General features: G+C 34.9%; 1 protein-coding gene across 4 annotated transcripts; it reads left to right on the top strand.

The window, feature by feature from the left end:
* The first annotated feature begins 18 nt into the window (after window positions 1–18).
* Window positions 19–23,416, top strand: LOC110098868. Of its 4 annotated transcripts, none has more exons than XM_020825813.2 (8): window positions 19–189; window positions 3,202–3,321; window positions 3,905–4,112; window positions 11,866–11,936; window positions 12,025–12,071; window positions 12,191–12,718; window positions 12,796–12,886; window positions 23,148–23,416. In XM_020825813.2, the coding sequence occupies exons 3-8, from the start codon at window positions 3,971–3,973 to the stop codon at window positions 23,232–23,234; spliced, it is 966 nt and encodes a 321-aa protein (XP_020681472.1). In that variant the 5' UTR covers window positions 19–189; window positions 3,202–3,321; window positions 3,905–3,970; the 3' UTR covers window positions 23,235–23,416. The 4 variants fall into 4 exon arrangements, with proteins under 4 accessions (XP_020681472.1, XP_028556302.1, XP_020681471.1 ...); XM_028700469.1 differs by having other exon boundaries at window positions 3,889–4,112; XM_020825812.2 differs by lacking the exon at window positions 3,202–3,321.

Genomic DNA, 23,416 nt, shown 5'->3' with positions numbered 1-23,416 from the left:
ATTAATCGAGCATAGATAGGAAGGCTGCGACTGGAGACTAAACATGGTGCCCTTAGGTATTATTGTCAAACCCGAGTCGCCGCGGCTATCGCCAGAGAGACGGAGATCGGGAGAGGAGGGGGGCACGGGGCGGTCTGCTCGCCGTCGAGGCCGCCACCAGTCATTTCGCTGTGCTCGCCCGTGCCCAATGTGTGTATATTTTCCCGTTTCGTTTTGTCTCATCTAATCCTTCATTTTTCCACCTTGTTCCTTTTCATTCACTCAAATTGCTCTCAAGTTGTGCTGTTCATGTCATTTTTCAAACTTTTCTGTGGGAGAATTTTTCTTATATGATTTAGTGTTTTCATGGTCGTGTTATACACCATTTTCTTAAGAAACCTAAGTATAAATAATCGCTAGATATTGAAGTTTGAGAAATATATAAATATATATAACTACACTTAAACTGGACTTAAGTTACTGCTACAAGATTGATATTTTAATGTTTGCGGTTCCTAATTTCTAATGGAAATAAAAGATAATTATAACCCAAAGTAAATTATTTTTTATTTGTATAATTGAGGAAAATAATGATGTAGCAAATAATAAGATAACTCATAAATACCCATGTTGTTTAATTTATGATTTATAATTTATTTAATTGATTACTTAGTCTATAATTTAATACGTCTTGTTTATAACTTGATTAATTAATGAATTTATTTATTTAATTTTTTAAACCATTAGAAAACAATAGAGTACACAGAATCCAAATAAATTCATGTTGAAATTCATGTAGAAATTAACCTTAGATGATATCCTATTAGATCTTAGATTAAGAAAAGGATTTCAGAGTATCATTCAAATGCTTGAGATAGATCGAAGTGCTATTTGCAAAAAAAGCCATGCTAACATTGTGATCATGAATTCCTTTGAATACAAATTGAGTATGCTGAATCTATAATAATTTAATGAATATAAAAAGTTGTTGGAATATAACTACAAAATATGCAGTCTATTGCCTATTTTGTTATCTTTATAGGGATAACATGAAAAAACAAGTGTTGATTATTTTAACACCATCGAATTTAAAAATCGGAAGAAGGATTGGTTTCAAGTTTATATTGGTCACATTTCTAGTGCTCACAAAATTGATTGAAGAAAATGTGAATATTTAATGATTTAAGAGCTACTAATTAGATTTGTTTATGCATTCCTATCAAGTTAGAAGGGATTCAAGCACAATAATTGCCATTATTAATTGTGTTAGATTGCTTTTACACCAAGGCTCAGCTTTTCAAGGGGCCATTATGAATTTGAAAATTCTAAAAACCAAGCAAAATTTGGCGCTTCCTTGCATATCACAATAAAAACATAGAAAATTTTATTTTGGAAAATGCTTAGGAAATAATATAATTATTGCTCTTGGCATTCAAATAGATATTGCATTGTATTATGTACTTGTTGTTGAGATTTGAATGTCATCATTAATGATTTAGGTAATCATTTGTTTATAATTTTGTTGGATTAGTTTCAATATTTATTAGTTAAAGAATAAATGACTATTGAACTCTATTATATTGATGAAAGAACCTGTATTATTGAGCACTTTCTTGACATTACACATATTAATGAGACATCTATTTCAACTGTTAAAAGAGCAGTTGAAACAAATTTTCTAAAAGTATATGTTGAGCATAACACGACTATTTGTTCAAGGTTATGATGGGGCAAATAACATTCCTGGTTAGTTTAATGAGCTATAAACTTTGATTATGAAAGTGAGTGCTTAACATATCATATTTATTATTTTTCTCAACTACCATTAACATTAGTTATTGTGGCTGAAAATCATATATGAAATTTCTTTGATTTTCAATGCTTTCTCTAATTTGATAAATTTTGTTGGGAGTTCATGTAAAAGAAAATATATTCTACAGGAGATAAAGTTGTTGAAACAACTATGGAATGGAGAAATATTAAGTCATATATGGTTGAATTGAAAATTTTGATAGGTAATCACTTGATGGTGAGTTCAATGTGGTAAAAATGGTGAAGATTTATTGATTTAGGATTGGAAATATGGCGCTGAGTGGTTGAACTTGTGAGGCTGGTGATCAATGTAAGAAAGGAGTTGATTTTATGGGGTGACCAAAAGGGGGGGGCTTGCATGGAAATTATTTTGTTGGTTTGGGATAGTGGTAAGGCTCGACCAATGATTATGTGAAATGGGGTTGAGGGGAAGGAAGGTAATGGAGAGGTTGGGGAAGGTTGGAGTGAGGCATGGAGGGATGTGGAGGAGAAGATATCTTTAGGGTTCAAAACCTGAGAACTCCCAAAGGGAATCCTTTGGCTCGCAAAATGGCTTTAATGCCGTGGGGATGAGATTAGGGTTAGGAGAGAATGTGGTAAGAGCTAATATTGTGGTATTGAGATTGAATGGTAGAGAATGGGCCCAAGCCAAGAGCCTTTTATGGATTAGGGTTTGCTGGTGATGATAAAAATCGAGAGCACCCAGTCTTTACTTTAGTAGAGGGATTGCAATGGAAGGTTTGGGGGATATAAGGAAAGAGGAAATATGTTAAGAGTAACATAAAAACAAACAAAGCTTGCATCTCACCTAAGGAGCAAGCCGGTTGCAGGCCACCAAGCTTCCATTCTTAGCTCAGGTCCGAGGTTTATCAACCTCTTTCAATGGCTGGTTACTTTCCTCGTTATTTCTTGAGATAAGTTCCGCTTTTCAGCCTTCCTTCTCAAGCATTCATGATGATTTAAACAAAACTTTGATAAGTTAATAACCGATGACATCTTAAATGATAAAATTAAGAGTAAATTGAGGTGATTGGAAATAAATAAGGTATTGTGAGGAAATAAATAAGGTATAGTGCAAGTCCTGGTTATATGAGGTAATAATCCTAGTCCTTAACAAAGACAGATTTTAAAACTTATCTCATGAATCTTGGGTTGGTGATATTTTGTGCCATTATTTATTGTAAACCTACTTTTTATAGTATCTTATAATGTGAATGGATAAAAGAATAATACTTTTAATTATAGAATCGACGGGAAGTTTTATAGTTGTATTATGTTCAATCAATAGTCCATATAAGAGTTATTTTGAGTAAATAAGAATAGATTTTACTAATACGATGCTATCAAGAATATTGAATTGATCTTGTACGGGTTTGTGTGCATCTTGCATTCAACCTTCTTCGACGTCAGCCCGAGGATCGATCACTCCGTGGAAGATTACATCGAGCTCATCCTGGATACTTTGGTGGAAGCCATGGAAGACCAATTAGAGATCGTTGAGTGGAGGATTGCCGCCGATCCTTGACGAAGGTTCTCTACTCCTCCTACTCTAGTATTTCTTTAGCCTAACTTTTCTTGTGAATTGGTTGCAGTCACGATGGACGCCTCTATCTGCTTCTGCTAAGCTTAATAAACGTAGGGATTTGAGTGTACTTCTTTGCTTACTAATTCTCATTGTTATACTAGAGATTTTTATTGAAACTACTACTCTGACTTACGATGTTTGGTTGTGATGATATGTTAGATGTAATGTGGTCTTTGCATCATTCATGATTGATTTTGTCCCCAATTTGATTTACTTCAAACAAAATTAATCTTTGATTTTATTCTTCTGAGGTTTATATTAAATTGTGATACGTGTTTGATCAAATTCAGATTTTAACAATTCTTATGGTTATTGACATGGAGCAAAAAAAAAAAAAAAAACCCTAGTAAAATGTTTGTGATATTGACCCATCCTTGAGTTTCTTGTATTTTATGAAGATTACTATTAAAGGGCCTAGTTGCCTGTGAATCCGTGGTTTATTGGTAGCCCTAAAAGGAAAGTAGTAACATCATGTAGGCGTCCTATGTCTGTAACCTAATTTCTTTCCTCAGGACTTTCTTGTTTCAGTGACTATTGAAAAGTGAGAAGTGATTCATTGGTTTTGTTGGGTGAAAAAAGCTTGGCTTGTTATTGATGGCGGATAAACCCAGTCGGGCATTGGTGATATATGGTGATGGCCTTGCTTCGTTGGTCTTACCATCACATAATAACCTCCATTCTTTTGCTTCTTGGGCTGCTTGTGGCTTTCTATCACTAAGAGCTTCACCTCCTTCAGGTATGCTTTCTTTGATTTATTTAATTTTTATTGCTCTTTTTTTTCATGATGAAATATTTTTTTTGGAGGAAATAATAAATTTTATACTTTGCTACTAGAAAAACAAATAAGCTATTAACACTTGGTAAGGAGTGAATACTATTGATTAGGACTCATTTTTTGCACTTCTGTTGGTTGATGCATGCAATTGTTTTAAATAGGCAAGATAGAAGGAGAATGAGTGGATTATGGATATTTTTGAAAGTTGACAATGTGAAATTTTATCTAATTTTTTGCGGTACAATTAATATAGAAAAATGTGATATTATTGGCTTTTAATTTGCTCACTTGATAGGATAACATTATATCGTCATATGTTCCCACAATGAAATTGAAAATAATTGGTACGGTCAATTCATCTTGATCTAGAATATTAAGGTATAGTCAATATATAGTTTTCTCAATGAATCACATGAGATGGTCTTGGACTAATATGGTGAACACAGGCAAGATTGAATTGTAATCAACTTTTCAAAGGCAATGGTGTTACTCATTAATGAGATTATTATGTGTTCTTTTCATTGAAAAAAAATTATTGCCACATGAAATGAGTATAATATCAAATAATTACAAATAATTGTCCAAGGAGCAAGAAATCAAATTACAATATGAAAGACAACTTGATAGTAAATTAGAAAAGTTTATTTGATGGAAAGAGAACCCCAGTAGTCCTCATTTCAGGCATCTTATTTGATGCTTGGCGAACCTAGGAGAATAATAATATATTTTTTTATTGATTTTGGCCATCCTGACAAACAAGATTTGAAATCTACTATCTACTTGAGCTTCTACACTAAGAGTACTAATGTCAGAGTCATATGACTATGAATCAAGATGACCTTCCTCTTTAGTAACAGGGTGATTATGAGTAGGCAATACATTAGATGGATTTCGATTGATGGCCTTGCATAAGGAGTACCAACCATCTCCTTTTGGCTAAGTAGAGTTAGAGAAGATTCAATTTCCTACTTAATATAAAAAATTGATGTTAAGTTTTATGCACAATCTATATTATAAGTAGTAGGAACTGCAAAACACGATGTTTGACTATAGATTTTGCTAATGCTCCCCTAAAACTTGATTGCTAAGATCAATTATAGTTGATTTTCTTAATTCGGTGTTAGCCTTAAATCATCCTTTGTAGTTGTGTCCAAACTTTTTTTCAAAAGAATTATAGGAGGTATTCTTTTAAATTCTACTTTATGTGAATATCCAAAAAGTTGGAACCAACCAAAATCAAATCCTCCACAACATCTATTTTAACTACGACCCTAGCCACAAATACTTTAGACATCCTAAAAGTTGCTAGTCTCACTTGTAATAGTTTCTTTGAAATAGATTCAAGATAATACAAAGTGGATTGGTTGAAGTAAAATGAATTTAAAGCTTAGGAAAGGCAAACCAAATTGGAGTAACAGATGGTTCCTCGACACAATCAAAATGAGGAGACCACTTAAGTGTTAAAATCACAACCATCCCTTGACCCTTGATCCTACGGCCAGCATGGGGATTCATAGGAGGCTCACCTGGATCACGCTGCTAAATCTCAATCATCCCTTGGTCCTGATCCCACGATCAACATGGGTATTTATGGGAGGCTTACCTGGATCACGTCGATCTTCTTCTATATTTGGGTGGCTGATTTAAGAAGGATTATATTAAGTCAATTATGCATGATTCTGTATTTTATTGTTTCTTTATTAAGATATCTTGTATAGATCTATAAATATTGATAGTTTTATATAGTAAAATTAAGCTTTTTTCCCTCTCAAGTTCTCTAAATTTAACATGGTTTCAGGCAAGACATTTGGTTCTTCTTCAAAAACAAGAGCATGAGAAAGGGAGATCTGGTTCTTGCGTTCTAATTCTGCTCGCGTGTGTCTAGGGTAGCCGAGAAAGTGAGAGGGCTTTCCCTTTATGGTCTTCTCTGCGCGGCTCTCGTGCGTGCCTACCTGGAGGTCGAACTGAGTGAAGAAGAGGATCAAGAGAGGAAGCAAGCCGGAACTACGTGCGTGTGTGCTTGCGCGGGGACGACCAACCCTTGTGCATGTGCTTGAGCTGAGCCGAGCAAGGAACGAGCGATTGAAGAGCTACTGTACATGCCATTAAATCCTCCACTCGAAGAGCCCCTCCTTTGCCCAAATATCAACCGCTTCTGCATATTCCTGATCCGCTACCCTCAGATCTGGGAGATGTACAAGAAGGCAGAAGCATTCTTCTGGACAATAGAAGAAGTTGACCTCTCCCAAGATCTCCTCCACTGGGATCAATTCCTCAAATTAGAAGAACACCACTTTGTAAACCTTGTTCTCGCTTTCTGCACTGTAATTGATGAAATCGTCATTGAGAACCTTGCCAATCAGATTTGGACTGAAGTCTGTTTGCTGGATTTGAAGCTTGCCAATAGAATGGTCTTGATATGTGGAGTTGCCCAGATGATTGGGGTGTCAAAATTTGATCCAACTTGAAATCTGACCTGGACCCGACTCGTAAAATTGTAGGATCGGGTCAAACCATTTGTCATATGGGTACGTGTTCGGGTTCGAGATTTTGATCCATTTTTATGATCCGATTGAGTTTGGGTTGACCCAGAAACTTGAGGATGACCCAAAATCCAAAAATGTGCCGCCCTCATGACTTTTCGCAGCAAACCCGTACTCGAGATCGCTCGCAAAGCTCTAGGGCTCGCGCCCTCTACCAGAGCCAAACTGGCGCTTGCACCGCGACTGCACCCTCCCACGCTCGCGACTCACGTGTTGGACTAAGTCTCGTGCTTGTTCCCGCGAATCCAACCTAGTCCGCTCCTGTGCCAACACCGCACCGGGACCCACTTGTTGTTGCGCTTGCACCGCCCCCTTCTAGCTCACACTCGTGTCTTTGTGGACCGCACCCAATCTTGTTATGGTATTTCAGGTTAGCAGGTTTGGTCCATGTTGGAATTCCTGACCCGTTTGCAAAATTGGGTCGAGTTAGGGTCAACCTGTTTGGACCTGAGTTAATTCGGGTTAGACCCGAACCCGACTCGTTGACCCGTTTTGACACCCCTGCCATACGATGCGCGGGGTGTTGAAGAAGATGGCTTTCTTGGTGGTAAGGTAGTTCACTGCTATGGTCTAGTGCGTGCTTATGGCGACCGAAGAGTTGATGAGCACACAGATGGTGAAGTATGCTACTTTCCTAAGTAGGAAGTCGATCATAAAGATCGAGGATGACGCTACAGAGAGATTAGAAGCACTTTATCTTATCCTAAAGGAGCTAACGCTTGCTGGTTCTCGAAGTTCCCACCACCAGCCTTCATTGGTGAAATTATGAGGAATACAAGTTCTCATCACCAGCCTTCTTTGCCAAAATTCTGAGGAATATAGGTTCTCACCACTAGCATTCATTGCTAGAATTATGAGGAATACATGTTCCTACCCCTGGCTTTTATTGCAGGAATTCTAAGGAATACTAGTCCTTCCACCGACCTTTATTGTCGGAATTCTAAGGAATATTTGTCCTTCTGCTTCCTTCGTGCATCCAAGATCAAGGAGAGATCGAGCGAGAGGGTTCCTTTCGCTTTAATGTCCAGAGTCGACCCAGCATAAGCGAGAGAAGTTGAGCACATGACCTCTTGCATGTGTATGGAAAGAGCTGAGAGTTCCCTCTCATGAGGGTTTAGGGCCGGGACAAGCAAGAGTGCAAGACCTGCACTCCTTCTTGCGATTAGGTTAGAGGGATCAGAGGCCTTGCGTGCTTCTGTACGGGGTCGATTGAACATGAGTGTTTAGGTGGAGTCAGACGACTGATTTGCATTTGGGCTGAAGGCTGGCTCGATGGGATGGGAGGAGATTTGTATGCCAAGTGTGAGCCACTTGAAAGTGTTTTTCTACCGTTGTCCTTGAAGCTTGCCGCAAACCTAAAAATATAATTTTTTCCAACTACCGTGCCTTTATTGCCGACCTTTAATTGTGGTTTCTATCAAATCTATAACCAATGCAGCCTTCATGACTGCCCTGCTTAATGTAGTCTTCATTGCAATTTTTTTCCACTGCAATGTCTGAAGCTAATTTCTCTTAAAGTTTTGACCAAATGAAGGACTCTATAGTGCACCAAAGGACTTGTTAACTCTACTTTTCTGGAACTAATTAGTAAGATGGTAATAACAATTTGTATTTCCCAGCTTCAGGGGGAGTGTTAAAATCACAACCGTACCTTGAAAGGAGAGAGAGGTGATTGTGTGCTTAGAACCTCGCAGAAGCAAGGATTATATACTAAATGGTGAGAGATTTATAGAGTATTATTCTATTTAACCTCGAAGGTCTCTCCTTGCAGTCTTCTTTTTGGTTTTACAAGCTTGTAGGGTTATCTCGTTCCTTGATTCTCCTCCAATCTCTTTTGATTCTCTCTTGCTTCCCTCTTTTAAACTGGTTTTGAGATGGGTGTAGTAGAGGGTGAGAGAGCCATCTTGTTATTTATAGAAAGCGGAGAGAAGATTGGTGGCCAACTAGAGAGAGAGGATGACTACCTGGTGAGAAGTGAATTTCTCATTAATTTTGTGCATGAAAAATATTACAATCAGAATGCACAAAACCCTATTTGTAAATAACAAAGTCCGAGTACAGTAAAAAAAAAAAAACACAACTTTAATCCTAAATTCAAAATCCAACTAACCTCGAATTATGGGAAAATATATAGAAACTAGGAATCAAGATCCTATCTAAAATCTAGAATTTGCCTTAAGTACTGGCTAAGGATGAAAAGATGATAGAAGGGAAATCATGAGTAACGCCTAGAATGGGATAATGCTGTTTTGATATAGTTTTTCAATAAATTAGAAAATTTATTTTCTTTTGCAGTAAAGTTAATCCATATTTGCATATGCAATTGTTAAAATATGGGAGACAATGAACTAATGAAGTGATGCTAAAAACGTTATCCTTTTATTTTAACTACCATAAATGCTGTATACAAATAGGATTAACTCTCCCATATGGTTTCAGTTTGGTCATTAGAGAAGCTGTTCACCCATAATGATTACTTTGTACGTCAGAGAAGCAATATTTCTAGTCTAGAAAAAGAAGAAAAAATTGTCTGTAGTCTTGGAATGAGATGCTGTCCTGATTTTCCATTGGCAGCTGGCATGGTGGCGTTGGCTGATACAAAATTACCAATTTGATACAAAATGAAGCACAGATGCTGTCTTTAGTTCATTCATTATCCTTGATTAAGTAAAAATTAGGCACAAAATAGGTTGGTTTTGTTTGGTTTTTTCTTAAACCAACATCACATTAGTGGGTTCTAAAAATTTCTTAAATAAATTTAACCGATTTGGTTTGAACCAATAAAGAGTGGGCTAAGAGGAGTGATTACATTGCCTCTAGTGGAAACTGGAGGTTTTAGGTTCGATCTACAGATATAGATGCTTTTATTTTTTTGATGCAAAACCAATGCAAGGCTAAACCATAAATTGTAGTTCAGAGCACTTAGTTTTTGGCGCTGATTGATCAGGTAAAACTAATTTATGTTTCTTCAGTTTGATATATTTTGAACTAGTTATGCGTATTGTTTTATAATTTTTGCATAGAGCATATCAATTAATTATTGGATAGTGATTATCTTATATATATAAATATTATTTTTCTTTGTATGAATAGAAGGGTGTATCCAATACCATTACATTGTGTGGGTTAGTTGGATTAACTACGCTCTTGAGCTAAAAATCCAATCTAAAGAATTACTCCATAAAAGCTTGCAGTTGAATAGGTTGTAATGTGCAAACATATGCAAACCCAATTAGTGGGTTTGATTTGGGTTTGCTGGTTTCTTGTTTACAAGTTATGAAAATTCCTTGGGTGGGCTATGTTTGCCATAAGCTAAGATGCTTTCTATGTGTAATTGATGTAGAACGGAATACGCTTTGCTATGGATGATGGACAAACTCCCAATGTCTCACAAAATCTGAAAATTTTCTTCAGGTTTTTATTCAAAACCTGAGAAAAATTCTCAGATTCCAGTAGATAAGGGTCTAGAGAAGATTGAAGGAGAAGCCTAGCCTTAATGGAGAAGAGAAAGGATGAGAAGAAAATCCACTCCACGGGTTCTTGCCTAGGGACGTTACCTGGAGCAATTTGGAGAGGAAGGGAACGGCAGGATGACAGGGATTTGATGGATTTCAATTCCCAAAATCAGTGAACTGATTTGAACAATAAAATAGGATGTAAAACTGAGTAAATACCAAGCAACACAATTAAGGAGGAGGCGGCTGATTGTGGCCAGATGTTGGAATTAATTCCAATTCAGGAGGCTGAAAATACGTGGACAGAATTTGACGTTATCTCTTGGAGAATTGACTCAGAGAAAAGTTTGGATTGTTGCCAAGAAAAAGGAGGTAGCATTAGGAAAAAAAATTGGGAAGTATTTCCTCATTCCACTTCTCAGTTTTGGAAATAATTGAAGGATTGAACTTTGGAATTTTACTGAGCCGAAATTAAGGAGGTGGGCTTGGGATTTTCGGTCAAACATATTCTCAGATTTGGAAATATTAATTGCAAATTGATTGGGCTATTGAAGAGGGCTGGCGGTTTTCAAAGCCAGGGAAGGGGATGTAATGAGGTGATTTAATGCTCTTAGATTTGAATTTAAAATTCAATTGAATTTACATTAAGAAGGAATTCATGGCATTTAATTCCTAATGCAAATTTGAATTTTGAATTTGAAATTCAAATAGCATGCAATAAATTAGGAAAGAAATTTGAATTTCAAATTTCAAACAACTTGAATTTCAAATTAATTCCTAATATCATGCACTCCTAATTAGGAAAACTAAGGAGAGAGGGGAAAGGATGAGGCCGGCGGCTAGGGAGCCATGGCCGGCGGTTTGGAGGATTTTCTGGGGAGATGTGGCCGGCGGCTTATGGTGGAAAAAGGAGACGACGATGGTGAACGTGGGTGGAATATGACGACGACGGCTAGGAACAATAAGAAGGAACAAAACCAAACAAAGAAGAGATAAAAACGAAAGAGAGAAAATAAAAACAGCGAGCCTTTGGACTCTCCCGAAGACTGACGGATGATTCTTTGCCCTTCTCCAAGGGACTTCAAATCACGAGCCCGGACCCATCCTGCGGCTGGTGAAACTTCGATTCCTTCCCATAGGAATCTCACTCTCGTCCTCTCTCAAAAGAACACAAGTGTGGAACACCAATTTTTAATATCAAATCTTCATCCCCATTACAATAGCTTAAGGCCCTATATATATGCCACAACATGAGAAAAATAAAAATTACAAAATTGCCCCTTGGGCCATAACACTCACATAAACTATCCTAGGGGTAAAACAAGAAATACATCAAATAAGAATTAAAATGCAGAAAATAACTCATAATTGAAAATTTAAATAATGGTCGTCGATTTACGATGCCGCCTGTGATAGATGCGCCAAATCTTCGTACCGATGTCCGCATCAGTAATACTCACCATGTATTGAGTGTGCAGGCCCAATAGGTCCCAATGCACGCATCCAATACACACAATGCACATCGTAGTGTTGGAGGTGAGCCCAGATCAAAAGTAAATTTTGGTTTATTCTTTTGAATGAGTGAAGTAATTCTTTTGATAGTTTTATTTCTTCCTTGATTCTTTTTAATAAAGGTGAAATTCTGCATAAAAGAATTGCTAGATAAAACTGATTAGTCCTTATTTTGTTTTTTCATACCATTGATTTGAATTCCAGAAACTGAAGATGAAACTATTTGTAGAGATTTGGCTCAATTGTTGGATGCTTATGACTTTTACTTGTCAGAGGTATACTTTTTTTCTCAAGTATCTTTGTCTACAAAATTATGGCCTGGCATACTAGCATGGTAGCTTATTAGAATCTCCAATTGTACAGAAACGTGGTGAAGCTAAAGAAGCAGTTTTCAAAACAGTATCGGAGAGGTTGAAGAAGGATTATCTTTTGTTTTACTCCATTGATTCTAAATTACATTGAAGATCTATTACAGTATCACTTCATTGACTGTTTGTATAACCATTTGAATGTAATTATCGAATTTCAGGTTCATGGGATTAAGAGCTGCTATGATCACTTCTTGTCCAAGTGTCCAATCCTTGGGTAGAAAACTGGGATTTCATGTACTGCATGATGATGAGCTTGTTATTGAAGATGATTTAAACACTAAAACGCTTGAAGAAGTTCCTGAAAGATTAGATATTGCTTCAAAATTACTTCATCTTTTAGGATTTTCAAGAAATGATGTTCTAGAAAACTATGATTTTGATCTAGTTTTTTTGCACATTAAAACATTTGAGAAGTCTGGAGAGAAAAAGGAAACAGTAGCGTCTAACGTGGATGTCAATGGGCTTAACAACTTGGTTGGTAAAATTCTGGAGAAATCTCATCCTGGCTCTACTATTGGTTCTCGTCTGCACTTCTCTATAGTTTTGAGCTATGGATATGTTTCTGAGGATGATCAGTTTTGTTCTTTAGTTTCAAGCTCCTTAACAGAAACTAATTCTGATTTATCTTTACTTTGTCCATGCCAAAGTTACACTATGAAAGGAGGGCATAAACTGGACGACATAAGGTTAAAATTGTTTATCATCTCAGTGTTTTAATTTTCTTAAACTCAACTACAGATGCACATTAATTTGCATTCCACAGGCATCACCATCCAATGCTAATTGGTCAGTGGCAAGAGGGGTTAACCCGTAGAGATACAGCAAAAACATTTTTCTTTGAAGACTTTAAGAAGGTATTTACAAATTTGCATTTCTATCAAGTTTAAGTTATTGGAGTTTTATTAAATAATTAATTTGCTACTTTTATGTGATTACTTTTTTTGGAGTTTTGATGGAGGTTTTATAATTTTCCAGTAATTCTTGAAATTTTACATGCCTTTTCTTGCCAAAAAAATATTCTGAATGATTTCCACAAATATACTTTGTTCCGGAGACCTTCCATTTTTATAAAGTGAAGTAAAATATGGAAGTACTTAGATTTCGAGAAAATTTTTGCTGGTTGTAATCAGAGGCTCTTTTGGTTGGTTATAGAAAGAAATCACTTTTAGAGAAAATGAGCCCAGCGAATAACGCCGGCTTAAGTAACTTACAAAATAATAATATTTAAGCGTTTTCCTTTTAAGGTATTTTTGTAATTAAGTTTAGTCCATTCCAGTCACCGCATTGTTTTGGACAATTTTCAGATGTAGTAGCAGATTTCATTACAAAATTAGGATTTTGTTTTCATTGATTTTGGATGAAAATGAAATCGTCATGGTTGAGAAATTTTGAAGGCGTCTGCAGAGTTTAGTATTAATTGTGCTTCTAATTGCATCGAACTGGATGATGGATTTGAGAAAATTGCAAATTTTCAGAACGTATTTTCTAACTTAAAGCATCCGAATGGCCCAAAAGTGGCATGTTTGTATTCATGTACTCTGTAGTTTTTTATTTTCGTAATCCTGCATTCTTAATGAGATGATAGCACTTTTATGAACAAAGATAATAATGCGTACGTGCCTTATCATATTTAAGTTCACTCGGTTTTGATATAACAACATGAAATTTATGTTAGTACAACAACAACAACAATTTATGAAATTTATGTTAGTGAGAACCTTATATTGGATATCTGCAATTTACCAAGCTTTGTTTAGACTAAAGAGAAGGAAAAATAAACGAGGCAAGAAGTATGCAGAAGAGAGAGGTGAGTAGATTTAAAAACTACTCAGGCTATTAATTGGAAGCGTAGCATGCCAGGTTCTTACTCAGATGATTTTTTTGTTTATAACTTGCACGTAATATTCTAAGATCAAGATTTCTTCCACTATCCCCTTGATGGGATGGTCTCTATAATGTTTGCGCTTGTTCAAGTAATCCTTGAAATTGCTCTTACACTTGAAATTCCTTTTCTCTACATTTGAAATTCTTTTGAATCAAGTTACCACAATCATTACAACTTGGATGAAGCAGTTGAAATTGTTTTATTATTCAAATATAAGTCAAATCTAATACATCTACTTTCCTAGTCGGGTCATTTGAAGGCCGCCTTTTTATGTGACCAAACCATCTAAGATTACTCTCTCTAATCTTATCTTCCATTGGAGCTACTCCAACCTTTTCACGATATGCTCATTTTGTTTCCTATCTTTAAGAGTAAAATCACTCATCCACCTAAGCATCCTCATCTTTGCAACACTTAACTTAATATTATGCTTCTCTTTTAATGGCTAACATTCGGCACCATAAAGCATTGCAGGTCTCACTACCATCTTATAGAATTTTTCCTAAGTTTGAGAGGGACTTTTCTATCACATAATAAGCCCAATGCATTCCTCCACTTCAACCATCCAACTTGAATTCTACTAATAATATTTCCATCTATTTCACCATCACTTTGAACAATAGACCCAAGATATCTAGAATGTGTGCTTTTATTATTGACTTGATCGCCCAAAGTCACAATCCCTCCACTAAATCTATTATTACTAAAATTACACTCCATATATTCAGTTTTAGATCTACTTAAACGAAAGCCTTTAGACTCTAAGGTTGACCTCCATAATTCAAGTTTACCTTCAACTCCCTCTCTAGTCTTATCAACAAGAAGAATATCATCAACAAAAAGAATACACCAGGGTACAACCTCTTGCAAATGTCTAGTGAGAACATCCATGACTAAAGAAAAAATATATGGGCTTAAGGCTGATCCTTGATGTAATCAACTGAAATAGGAAAATACTTGGTCAAACCACCTTCTGTTTGAACACAAGTACCAACTCATGTATACATATCCTTAACGACTTTAATATAAGCATTATTAACCCCTTTCTTATGTAGAACTCTCCATAGTACTTCTCTTGGAACTTTATCATATGCTTTCTCTAAATCAATAAAAATCATATATAGATCCTCATTATTCTCTCTATACTTTTCCATCAAACCTCTCAATAAATGTATAGCTTCCATAATAGACCAACCTGGCATGAATCCAAATTGATTTTTCAGAGACAGTGTCACGCCACAACCTATGCTCTATAACTTTCTCCCATAGTTTTAAAGTATGACATATTAACTTAATTCCTCTATAATTCGCACAATCTTGTGCATCAACTTTATTATTAAAAATTGGAATCAACACACTCATTCTCCACTCATCTAGCATTTTTTTGTCTTCAAAATAATATTAAAAAGTTTATTAAGCCAAGAAATTTCTTCATCTTATAAGCATTTCCACACCTCTATTGAAATATCATCAGGTCCAACAACTTTTCCACACCTCATTTTCTTTAAAGCCTCTTTAACTTCAATTTTACCAATGCGCTGGTAAAAATGAAAATATTTATTTTCATTTAGAGTGCTAAGATCACTAAAGTCAATTGCATTCTTATAATCTTCTTTAAAAAATTTAGCAAAATATCTAATCCACATTTTTGAATATCCTTTTCTAATAAAAACATTTTTTGATTTTCATCCTTAATACACTTCACATGAAATAAGTCCTTACTACTCCTATCTCTTTGTTTAGCTAACTTATACATTTATCTTTCACCCTCCTTAGCATCTAATATATTATACAAATTATTAAAAGTAAAAGCTTTACATTGCAAATTGCTTTCTTAGACTCCTTGTGGTCCTTTTATATCTTTCCAAATTATCAGAGTTTTTATAGTTAAACCTATTTTTATAACAAATCTTCTTTTTTTTTTTATATATTTTCTTACACATTTTGATTCCATCATCAACTATTTTTACTATTAATAGCTTTTCCCTTTGATATTCCAATCATATATTTTGCAACATTCTTAATATCACTGACTATTTTTTCCCATATAACATTAGCTTCCTCCTACTCCTTCAACAAAATGAAGAAGAAACTTGCTCGCACCCGCAGATGCATGCTCGCCAGTCATAGAAACTAAGGGGCCTTAACGCCTCGTCTCGCGGGTTCGGAAATGAGAGAACCTCACTTGCATCTACGGAAGTAAATACGAAGTGTCTTTTTTTTTCAGTTATTTTTTTTTCATTTTTCAACGCATACGCGTGTCCATTTGAAATTAAATAGTTTTAAATTGGATACGGCTTTGCCGTATCTGACACATATCAGTGTCGTATCGGACGCATATCCATGTTCGACACGTATCTGATACAACACGCCTTCATAAATGGGTGTATCAGTGCAACATAATTGATAAGACTAGAGAGGGAGTTGAAGGAAAACTTGAATTATGGCAGTCAATCTTTAGAGTCTAAAGGGTTTCATTTGTTTGAGTAGAAGTAAAATTGAATGCATGGAATATAATTTTAGTAGTAATAGATCTAGTGGGGTGATTGTGACTTTGAGCGATCAAGCCATTAAAAAGAGTACATGTTTTAGATATCTCGAGTTTATAGTTTAAAGTGTGGTAAAATAGATAGGGATATTATTAGTAGAATTCAAGTTGGATGGTTGAAGTGCATGAATGCATCTGATATGTTGTGTGATAGAGAAGTACCTCTCAAACTTAAAGGAAAGTTCTATAAGATGGTGGTGAGATCTATAAAGCGTTATGGCGCAAAATGTTGGCCATTAAAAGAGAAGAATAAATTAAGTGTTGCAGCGATGAGGATGCTTAGGTTGATGAGTGGCTTTACTCTTAGATACATAATGTGAAATGAATATATATGTGAAATGGTTGGAGTAGCTCCAGCGACTGATAAGATTCAAGAGAGTCGCCTTTGATAGTTTGGTCACATAAAATATCGGTCTTCCGATGACCATATTAGGAGAGTAGTATATTTGATCTGATATATGTTAAGAAAGGTAGAGGTAGTCCTAAAAAGACTTGGTTAGAAGGTATTAATTTTTTTTATATATTTAATTGAGAGTTTTACTCTTAATAAGACACAATGGAGAAAAAAGATTCATGTAGTTGATCTCACGTAGTTGGATAAAGGCTTAAGTTTGTTATTGCTGTTGTTGTTGTAATCTTTCGAAACATCATTGTTCAATATGTATTTTAGTAGGGGATATAGGTCATTAGGGGAGACTTTCTAGAATATGGGTGAAAAAAGTGGAGTAGGGTGGGGGGGGGGGGGGGTTCTCAATTGAAGTTTAATAATGTGTTCTCAATTGAAGTTTAATAATCTTTTTGTTGATCACTATGGGTTTTAGGTCAAAAAAGATTTTGTATGGGGGAAGTTGATGCAACCTAAAAACAAAAATTGCTCTAGGAATGCAAATAAAAAGCACACTTCTTTTTTCATTCACATAAACCTTAAATAACACAAACAAACACAATAATAAAGCAACACTAACACCACTTGCAACTTACAATAGAACAAGACACGACACAGCTTAAAACTTACAATAGTTTTAGAGAAGAAAGATATAGGTGGAAATGAACGATGGAGAGAAGAATAGATAGAAGTCTAAGATGAAATATAAGAAGGATAAGGAGAAGAAGATAGCTCGCAAGCTAGAAGAAACTCGCAGGTTTTGAATGATCACATTCAAAAAATTCTTCAGTCTTTTTTTTTACAAAGGAAATCAACCACTATTTATTGGAAAAAGAAGGGGAAATTGCATTAAATAGACCACATAAATGTGCCAGCAAAACAACCAAACGAAACCCTTCAAGACAACCCTCATAATAAGAAATTAAAACAATTAGCATAGGAAATCAGTAAAGGGAAAAAATGAACAGCCAACAGTTGGAAAACTAAACCATAGAGAAAACCAAGCAGCCAGCTGAAGGAAACTGAATAGCCATAGGAAAAATCGAGAGCCAATAACAAGGAAAGCAAATTTCAGCAGGGAAATTGAGAGATAGCTGGGAAATTAAAGGGCCAATAGGGAAAACGAAGGGTCAACAGAAAAAAAAAATTGAAAAGTCAATGCAGAAATAAAGCTAGAAACACTACAAGTAGAAAATAAAGAAAACATAAAATGGTTGATTGCATCAGAATTTTAGTGATGTGAAACATACAAGTGAACAAGAATTGCTTTTGGAAATTAATCAATAACTTGAACTATAACTTTGCTAATTAAAACTCATGTTTCACCAAGTTAGATTCTTCGAATTTTCCGTTAGAAGATTAAGTAATAGCAAGCGATTACAAAGGAGAATAACAAGACAATTGCAAATAACAACAAAAATAATATAGTAAAACTAATAGCAACGACACAAAGATCCACGGCGTAACATCAAGAAGTGTTCACCCTTAGGGCTTCAATAGGAAAAACCATGGGGAGCCCAATGATGGGGCCGGCGGCATGAGGAGAGGAAGTAGGGGATTGGGGAGGGTTTTAAAAGCTTCCAAATAAGTCTTTGTAAATTAGGAGGGGGAATAATAAGTCTAATCTAATTTAAATTTAAATTGGTTTATAATTAAACATTTTTCTTATTTAGAATTTGTAAATATGGAAAGTATTTGAAATTCAAATTTGAATTTCAAATAAATCCTAATCTTTCCTTGCTTGCTTGAGCTAATTTAGGAAACCATTAAGATGATTGACATCATCCTTACGGTGGGGAGCATGGAGGTGGTCCGGCGGCAAGAGGAAAGAGGGGGTGTTGGCGTTGGGTTGGGGTAGAGAGGGGAGCTAGGGATCGAAGGGGTTGAGTGATGGTGGAGAAGTGGTCGGTGGTTAGGGCCAAGGAAGCTTGCAGCCGGCGGTGGGAGGAGGTACAGGGGCCGACTGGTTGGGGAGGAAGAACAAGGAAAATAAATAAACCACTAGTCACGGACTCTTCCAATGACTGGTGGATATTGCACTCGCCCTCTCCACGGGCTCTCTTCTCTCTAGTGCACACACAAGATGAAGAAAACAAATATCAAATTTTCATTCAATCATTCATTAACCTTTTACAAAACACAAGACCGCTATATATAGGTCTCAAACACAAAGAAAAGAAAAAGGACTCAAATGCCCTTAGGGCTACAATACAAACTCACTACCCATAGGGGTAAAGTAGGAAAATGGAAATGCAAAAAAATAAATAAAATATAAAATACATCAAAAATAAGACTCTGAATCGTAGCCATTGATCTACGATTCCGTCGCTGGTACACATGTCAGAATCTCTGAACGATGTCCTCATCATTTAGCCTCGTTCGCATTTGGTTTAATAGGGAGAAGTTTTATTTTCTTTTTATTGAATTTGAATGCATGTGTTTTCTCGTCCATAGTGAATCACATCCCTTTCATAGAGCCGGGGTCTCCAATAGGATATAAGCTATATCTATGGGTAGGACATCTCACTAAATATGATTCTCATAATTAGTCATTTTAAACGGGATAAATCATCAAAATGTTTAAGTAAAGATGTATGGTTGACTCAAGTGACATAAAATAGTTCAGGCGAGGCTCATATTTTAGGATACTCCTAATGAGGACATTATAAAGATAACAGTAATTGTAGTTCCCACCATCAATAATAACTTAATATCTCTTCACATTACAGGCTTTTATCATTTGAAAAAATATTCATCACCTCCAATCTTTTGAATTTAACTTAGCTTTTAAAGGTATCTTATAAAAGTTTTGAGTGTATCATCTAAATTACAATAGTTTTAAAAAATAGGTTCAACCTCCAAAATTTTCTAATAATTAACAGGTTTGGGGGATTTAGTTTCTTTAAAATAGGATTTTTGCTATGAATTGGTTTGATGTGTAATTTTTTATGATATTTAAAGCAAATAATATCATTGACGCTTCTAAAGGTAAGTTTAAGGACAGTTTTAGGCTAGTGAGCACTAAATCTGGATGTGGATGCAATTGTTCTAGCACTAAATCTGGATGTGGCAGTGGAATGGTTTGAGTTCTTAGGCTTGATAGAGGGGATCACTTTCTTGTGTTTCTCAATCATCTAGGCAAAGTGGACAGTCTCTTCTTCAGTCCAAGGATCCTGTAATTCTGACTTTATTTTTAGTATCTTGTCAGAGCCTGAGGACAAACTTATTGGTAAGTTGTCAATGAGGATCGGCGCAGTTTGTCCTTATTAGTCATTCATAGGCATGTTTTCTTGACCTAGAATCAAAAGTAAATTATGTAGGTGCTTGTCATGAAATTTATGTAGTATTTGACTTTTAAGAGTTTTTTAATCTCAAGTTCATTGGGTTCTACTGTTCTTAAGTTCTTAATATAAAATATTGGTTCAGTCTATTTTTATATGCTATATAAGTTTCATCTTAATGAAATTGGTCCTCTGATAATCATAATGTTTACTTGTTAAAGAAATGCTCCATTTGAATCAGTTAGTCTAGAAATTTATTGAGATCATATATTACATAAAAAAAATGAGGGCATTAATTTTTATGTGTGCGAAGATCATCTGAAATTTTAAATTATTATTTATATTGATGTTATTGTATTGGGATTTTTCTGATTTTGTTATCCGTAGCCTCGCACTCATGTGGGATTTGGAGTCTAATAGTCAACTTTTATTGTTGATCCTAAAAAATTGAAATATATTTTGAAACACATTAAAATTTTCATTGATAACATTCAATTGTTTTGTGTGGTTTGATGGATGTTGTTAATATTATTTTGAAAATTCTAAAATTAGTTTATGATGCTAAATAAGATTTAGGAGGCATGATAATAGGTAGGATATAATACTTTTTAAAAGAAATGTATGCGAGATAGATCAAAGGAATAAGAAGATTAATTGTGTAATCTAAGTGAATTTGAGACTAAAAGAACTTCTGGGGGGAAGGGGGTACAAGGTCACATATATCTCAAGCTCTCCTTAGACAAGTTAGATTTTTTTTGACAAAATTTTAGTTTTCCTTGGGGACAATTTTACACACTATATCCTAAAGCACACAAAGAAATGAATGATATTTTTATTATTATTTTATGATGAGATTTTTTTTTTATATTTTATGACTTTTCTAAAGCAAATCATCTTTTGAAATTAGAATACATACGCGCAGTTTGTAATGTTCAAATGATGATCAATGAAATATAAGTTCTAATTGTCTTATCTTAATTCTGATTCAAGTTACTATTTTTATTGTTTGGAAAACGCCTTCTCTATTTAGGAATCTTAATTAGTTTTTTTTTTATTATAGTAGGTTCATATAAAATATTAGATTAAATCTTTTAGTGATGGTAACTACTTGGATGTCAATTAACTTGCTTTTTTATTTTTTTTTCTTGTGAATAAAATACTTGATCAGGAAATAAAAAGCTTTAGGAGAGCAATGCTAACCTTTTTTTGGAAAAAAAAAAGAATCTCTGATTGCAATGTACATCAAATCCTTGCTGTCTTGAAAAAAAAAAAATTCTGCCTTTAAAATATCAAAATTTTGTCGTAGAAATATTTGATTTATGTTATGATTTACTTGTGTCTTCAAGCTCATTGGTTTTGAATTCTTTAGCGCCCTTGGCTCTAATACCAATATGATTTCGGTCTTAAAGGGCTCTAATACCAATATGATTTCGGTCTTAAAGGATCTTTTTGGTGAATGCAACAACTTGATTAATAACCTCTTGGGATTGTAGTGGAAAGATTTATAAGCAAGGAAAGAAGGGGTATTAGGGTTTTGGTTAGATTTGGAGCTGGAAATTTTTAGCTTTGATAAGGTAAGTTTTCTTTGAAGGACAAAAGGTGGGGAAATACACATCAAATGTTTGGGATGTTAGGAAACTAATAGAGGTGTTTCTAGTTAAGGATCTGCAGATAAGGAGTTGTATTTTTTTAATCTTACTACTCACAAAAAAAAAAGAAAAAAATCTCTCATTGAATTGGGCTTTAGTATATTAAGGCTAATTGGGAGTCAAGACTTTGACAATTTATAGGCGTTGTGTGAGAATGTAGAGATGTTTGGAGGTTGTTCTTGTTGAGCTTGTTGGTGTGGTAGTTTTGTTGGGGAGGAGAGTAGCAGATGGAATGAGTAAAATAAGAACTCAACAAAGCTCTGAAGGTTCAACCACCAAACTTCACCAAGCTTTTTTTACATAATATTTGCATAAGTAAAAAATAATTTTATTCAATGAATTTCTCTGTGGTAGTTATAGAGCATGTGGCATTTATAGTCCTTTTCAAGCCTATGATGCCTAAATCTTATTTAGAAAGCCCTTGGAGTCAATAAAACATTACCACTTGGATTAATGATATGTCATAAAACTAAGAGAACAAAAATGACAACGAAAATTATAATAAAAATGCTTCCATAGGAAGAAAATTTTGGCCAAACCAAAACAGGATGGTGTAGTTGCCTTGATCATGCGATTTTCAAATATATTTTCTTCCTTGCTTGGTGTAGTCGATCCAGGGACTTGATTTTAAGCTTTCCAGATTTCCCTATTGAGTTAGGAGAAGTAATTAGGCCTACTATGTTATAAAAATCAATATCTAAGTTGAAATTAATAATGGAATGATTAGACTAAAAAGAAATCTTAACACTTGATGTTATATGAAGTAATGAATGAAGAATGAAAATTTATTAAATTGATTCCTTTCATTAGTGGGTAAACCCCATTGATGATTATAATGATGATACTTGTTTCTTTTCTAAGCCAATCTGAACGCATTTGCTTATATAAGCTGTGTACTTTGTGAACTATTTGCATTCAAATTTCTGTTTTATTTATGTCTGTTTGGTTGGCTAAAAAATAAATATAATGTATTTAAAACATGTAAAATGAATACAATGTAAAGTTCGAAGATGATGGTGATTGATGTCTGAGCGGTGGTGTCCGGCATTGGTTGTTGGTGGCGAGTAGCGGTGGTGGTTGGAGGCGGCGAGCTGTGGACACTGGTGGCGGTGGGCTGATGTCGGTGACCGGGTAGCTTGCTTGCATTAGAAATGGAATTTGGTTAAAGTTCGGTCGAGTTCATATTTCATAATACATGTTAACTCAGCAATGAAAGAGATTTTATGCTGCATTCATTTTTCATCCAATTAAACATCAAAGTTTTGAAAACCTTATATTTAAAATATTTTACTCCCATTTTACGTTAAACCAAATAGCTCCTTAATGTTTTTATGTGCTAACGTTCGACAAATCTTCTGTAATTGCAGAATGGTGCAAGCCATGCTATATTATCCGATCGTTTTTTGCATGAGATTGCATTTAGGCTGTGGAAGGCACCCAAGTATGGAGCTTGAACTGGAAGAATTTTCTATAGTATAGTAAGAAGATTTTAGTTATTTTGAGTGATCGGTGCTTACTTAAAATAACCAAATTGTATGGATTTTAATGAAAAAAACTTGTATTGGAATATATTTATACATTTTGTATTACAATGATTAGACTCATTGGCTCATGTTAATTTCAATTGATGAACTAA

The sequence above is a fragment of the Dendrobium catenatum genome, unplaced genomic scaffold (genome assembly GCF_001605985.2).
Source record: "Dendrobium catenatum unplaced genomic scaffold, ASM160598v2 fragScaff_scaffold_1523, whole genome shotgun sequence".
Classification (NCBI taxonomy): Eukaryota; Viridiplantae; Streptophyta; class Magnoliopsida; order Asparagales; family Orchidaceae; genus Dendrobium; species Dendrobium catenatum.
The sequence above is the reverse complement of the archived record's forward strand: the minus strand, read 5'-3'. Positions and strand labels throughout refer to the sequence as shown.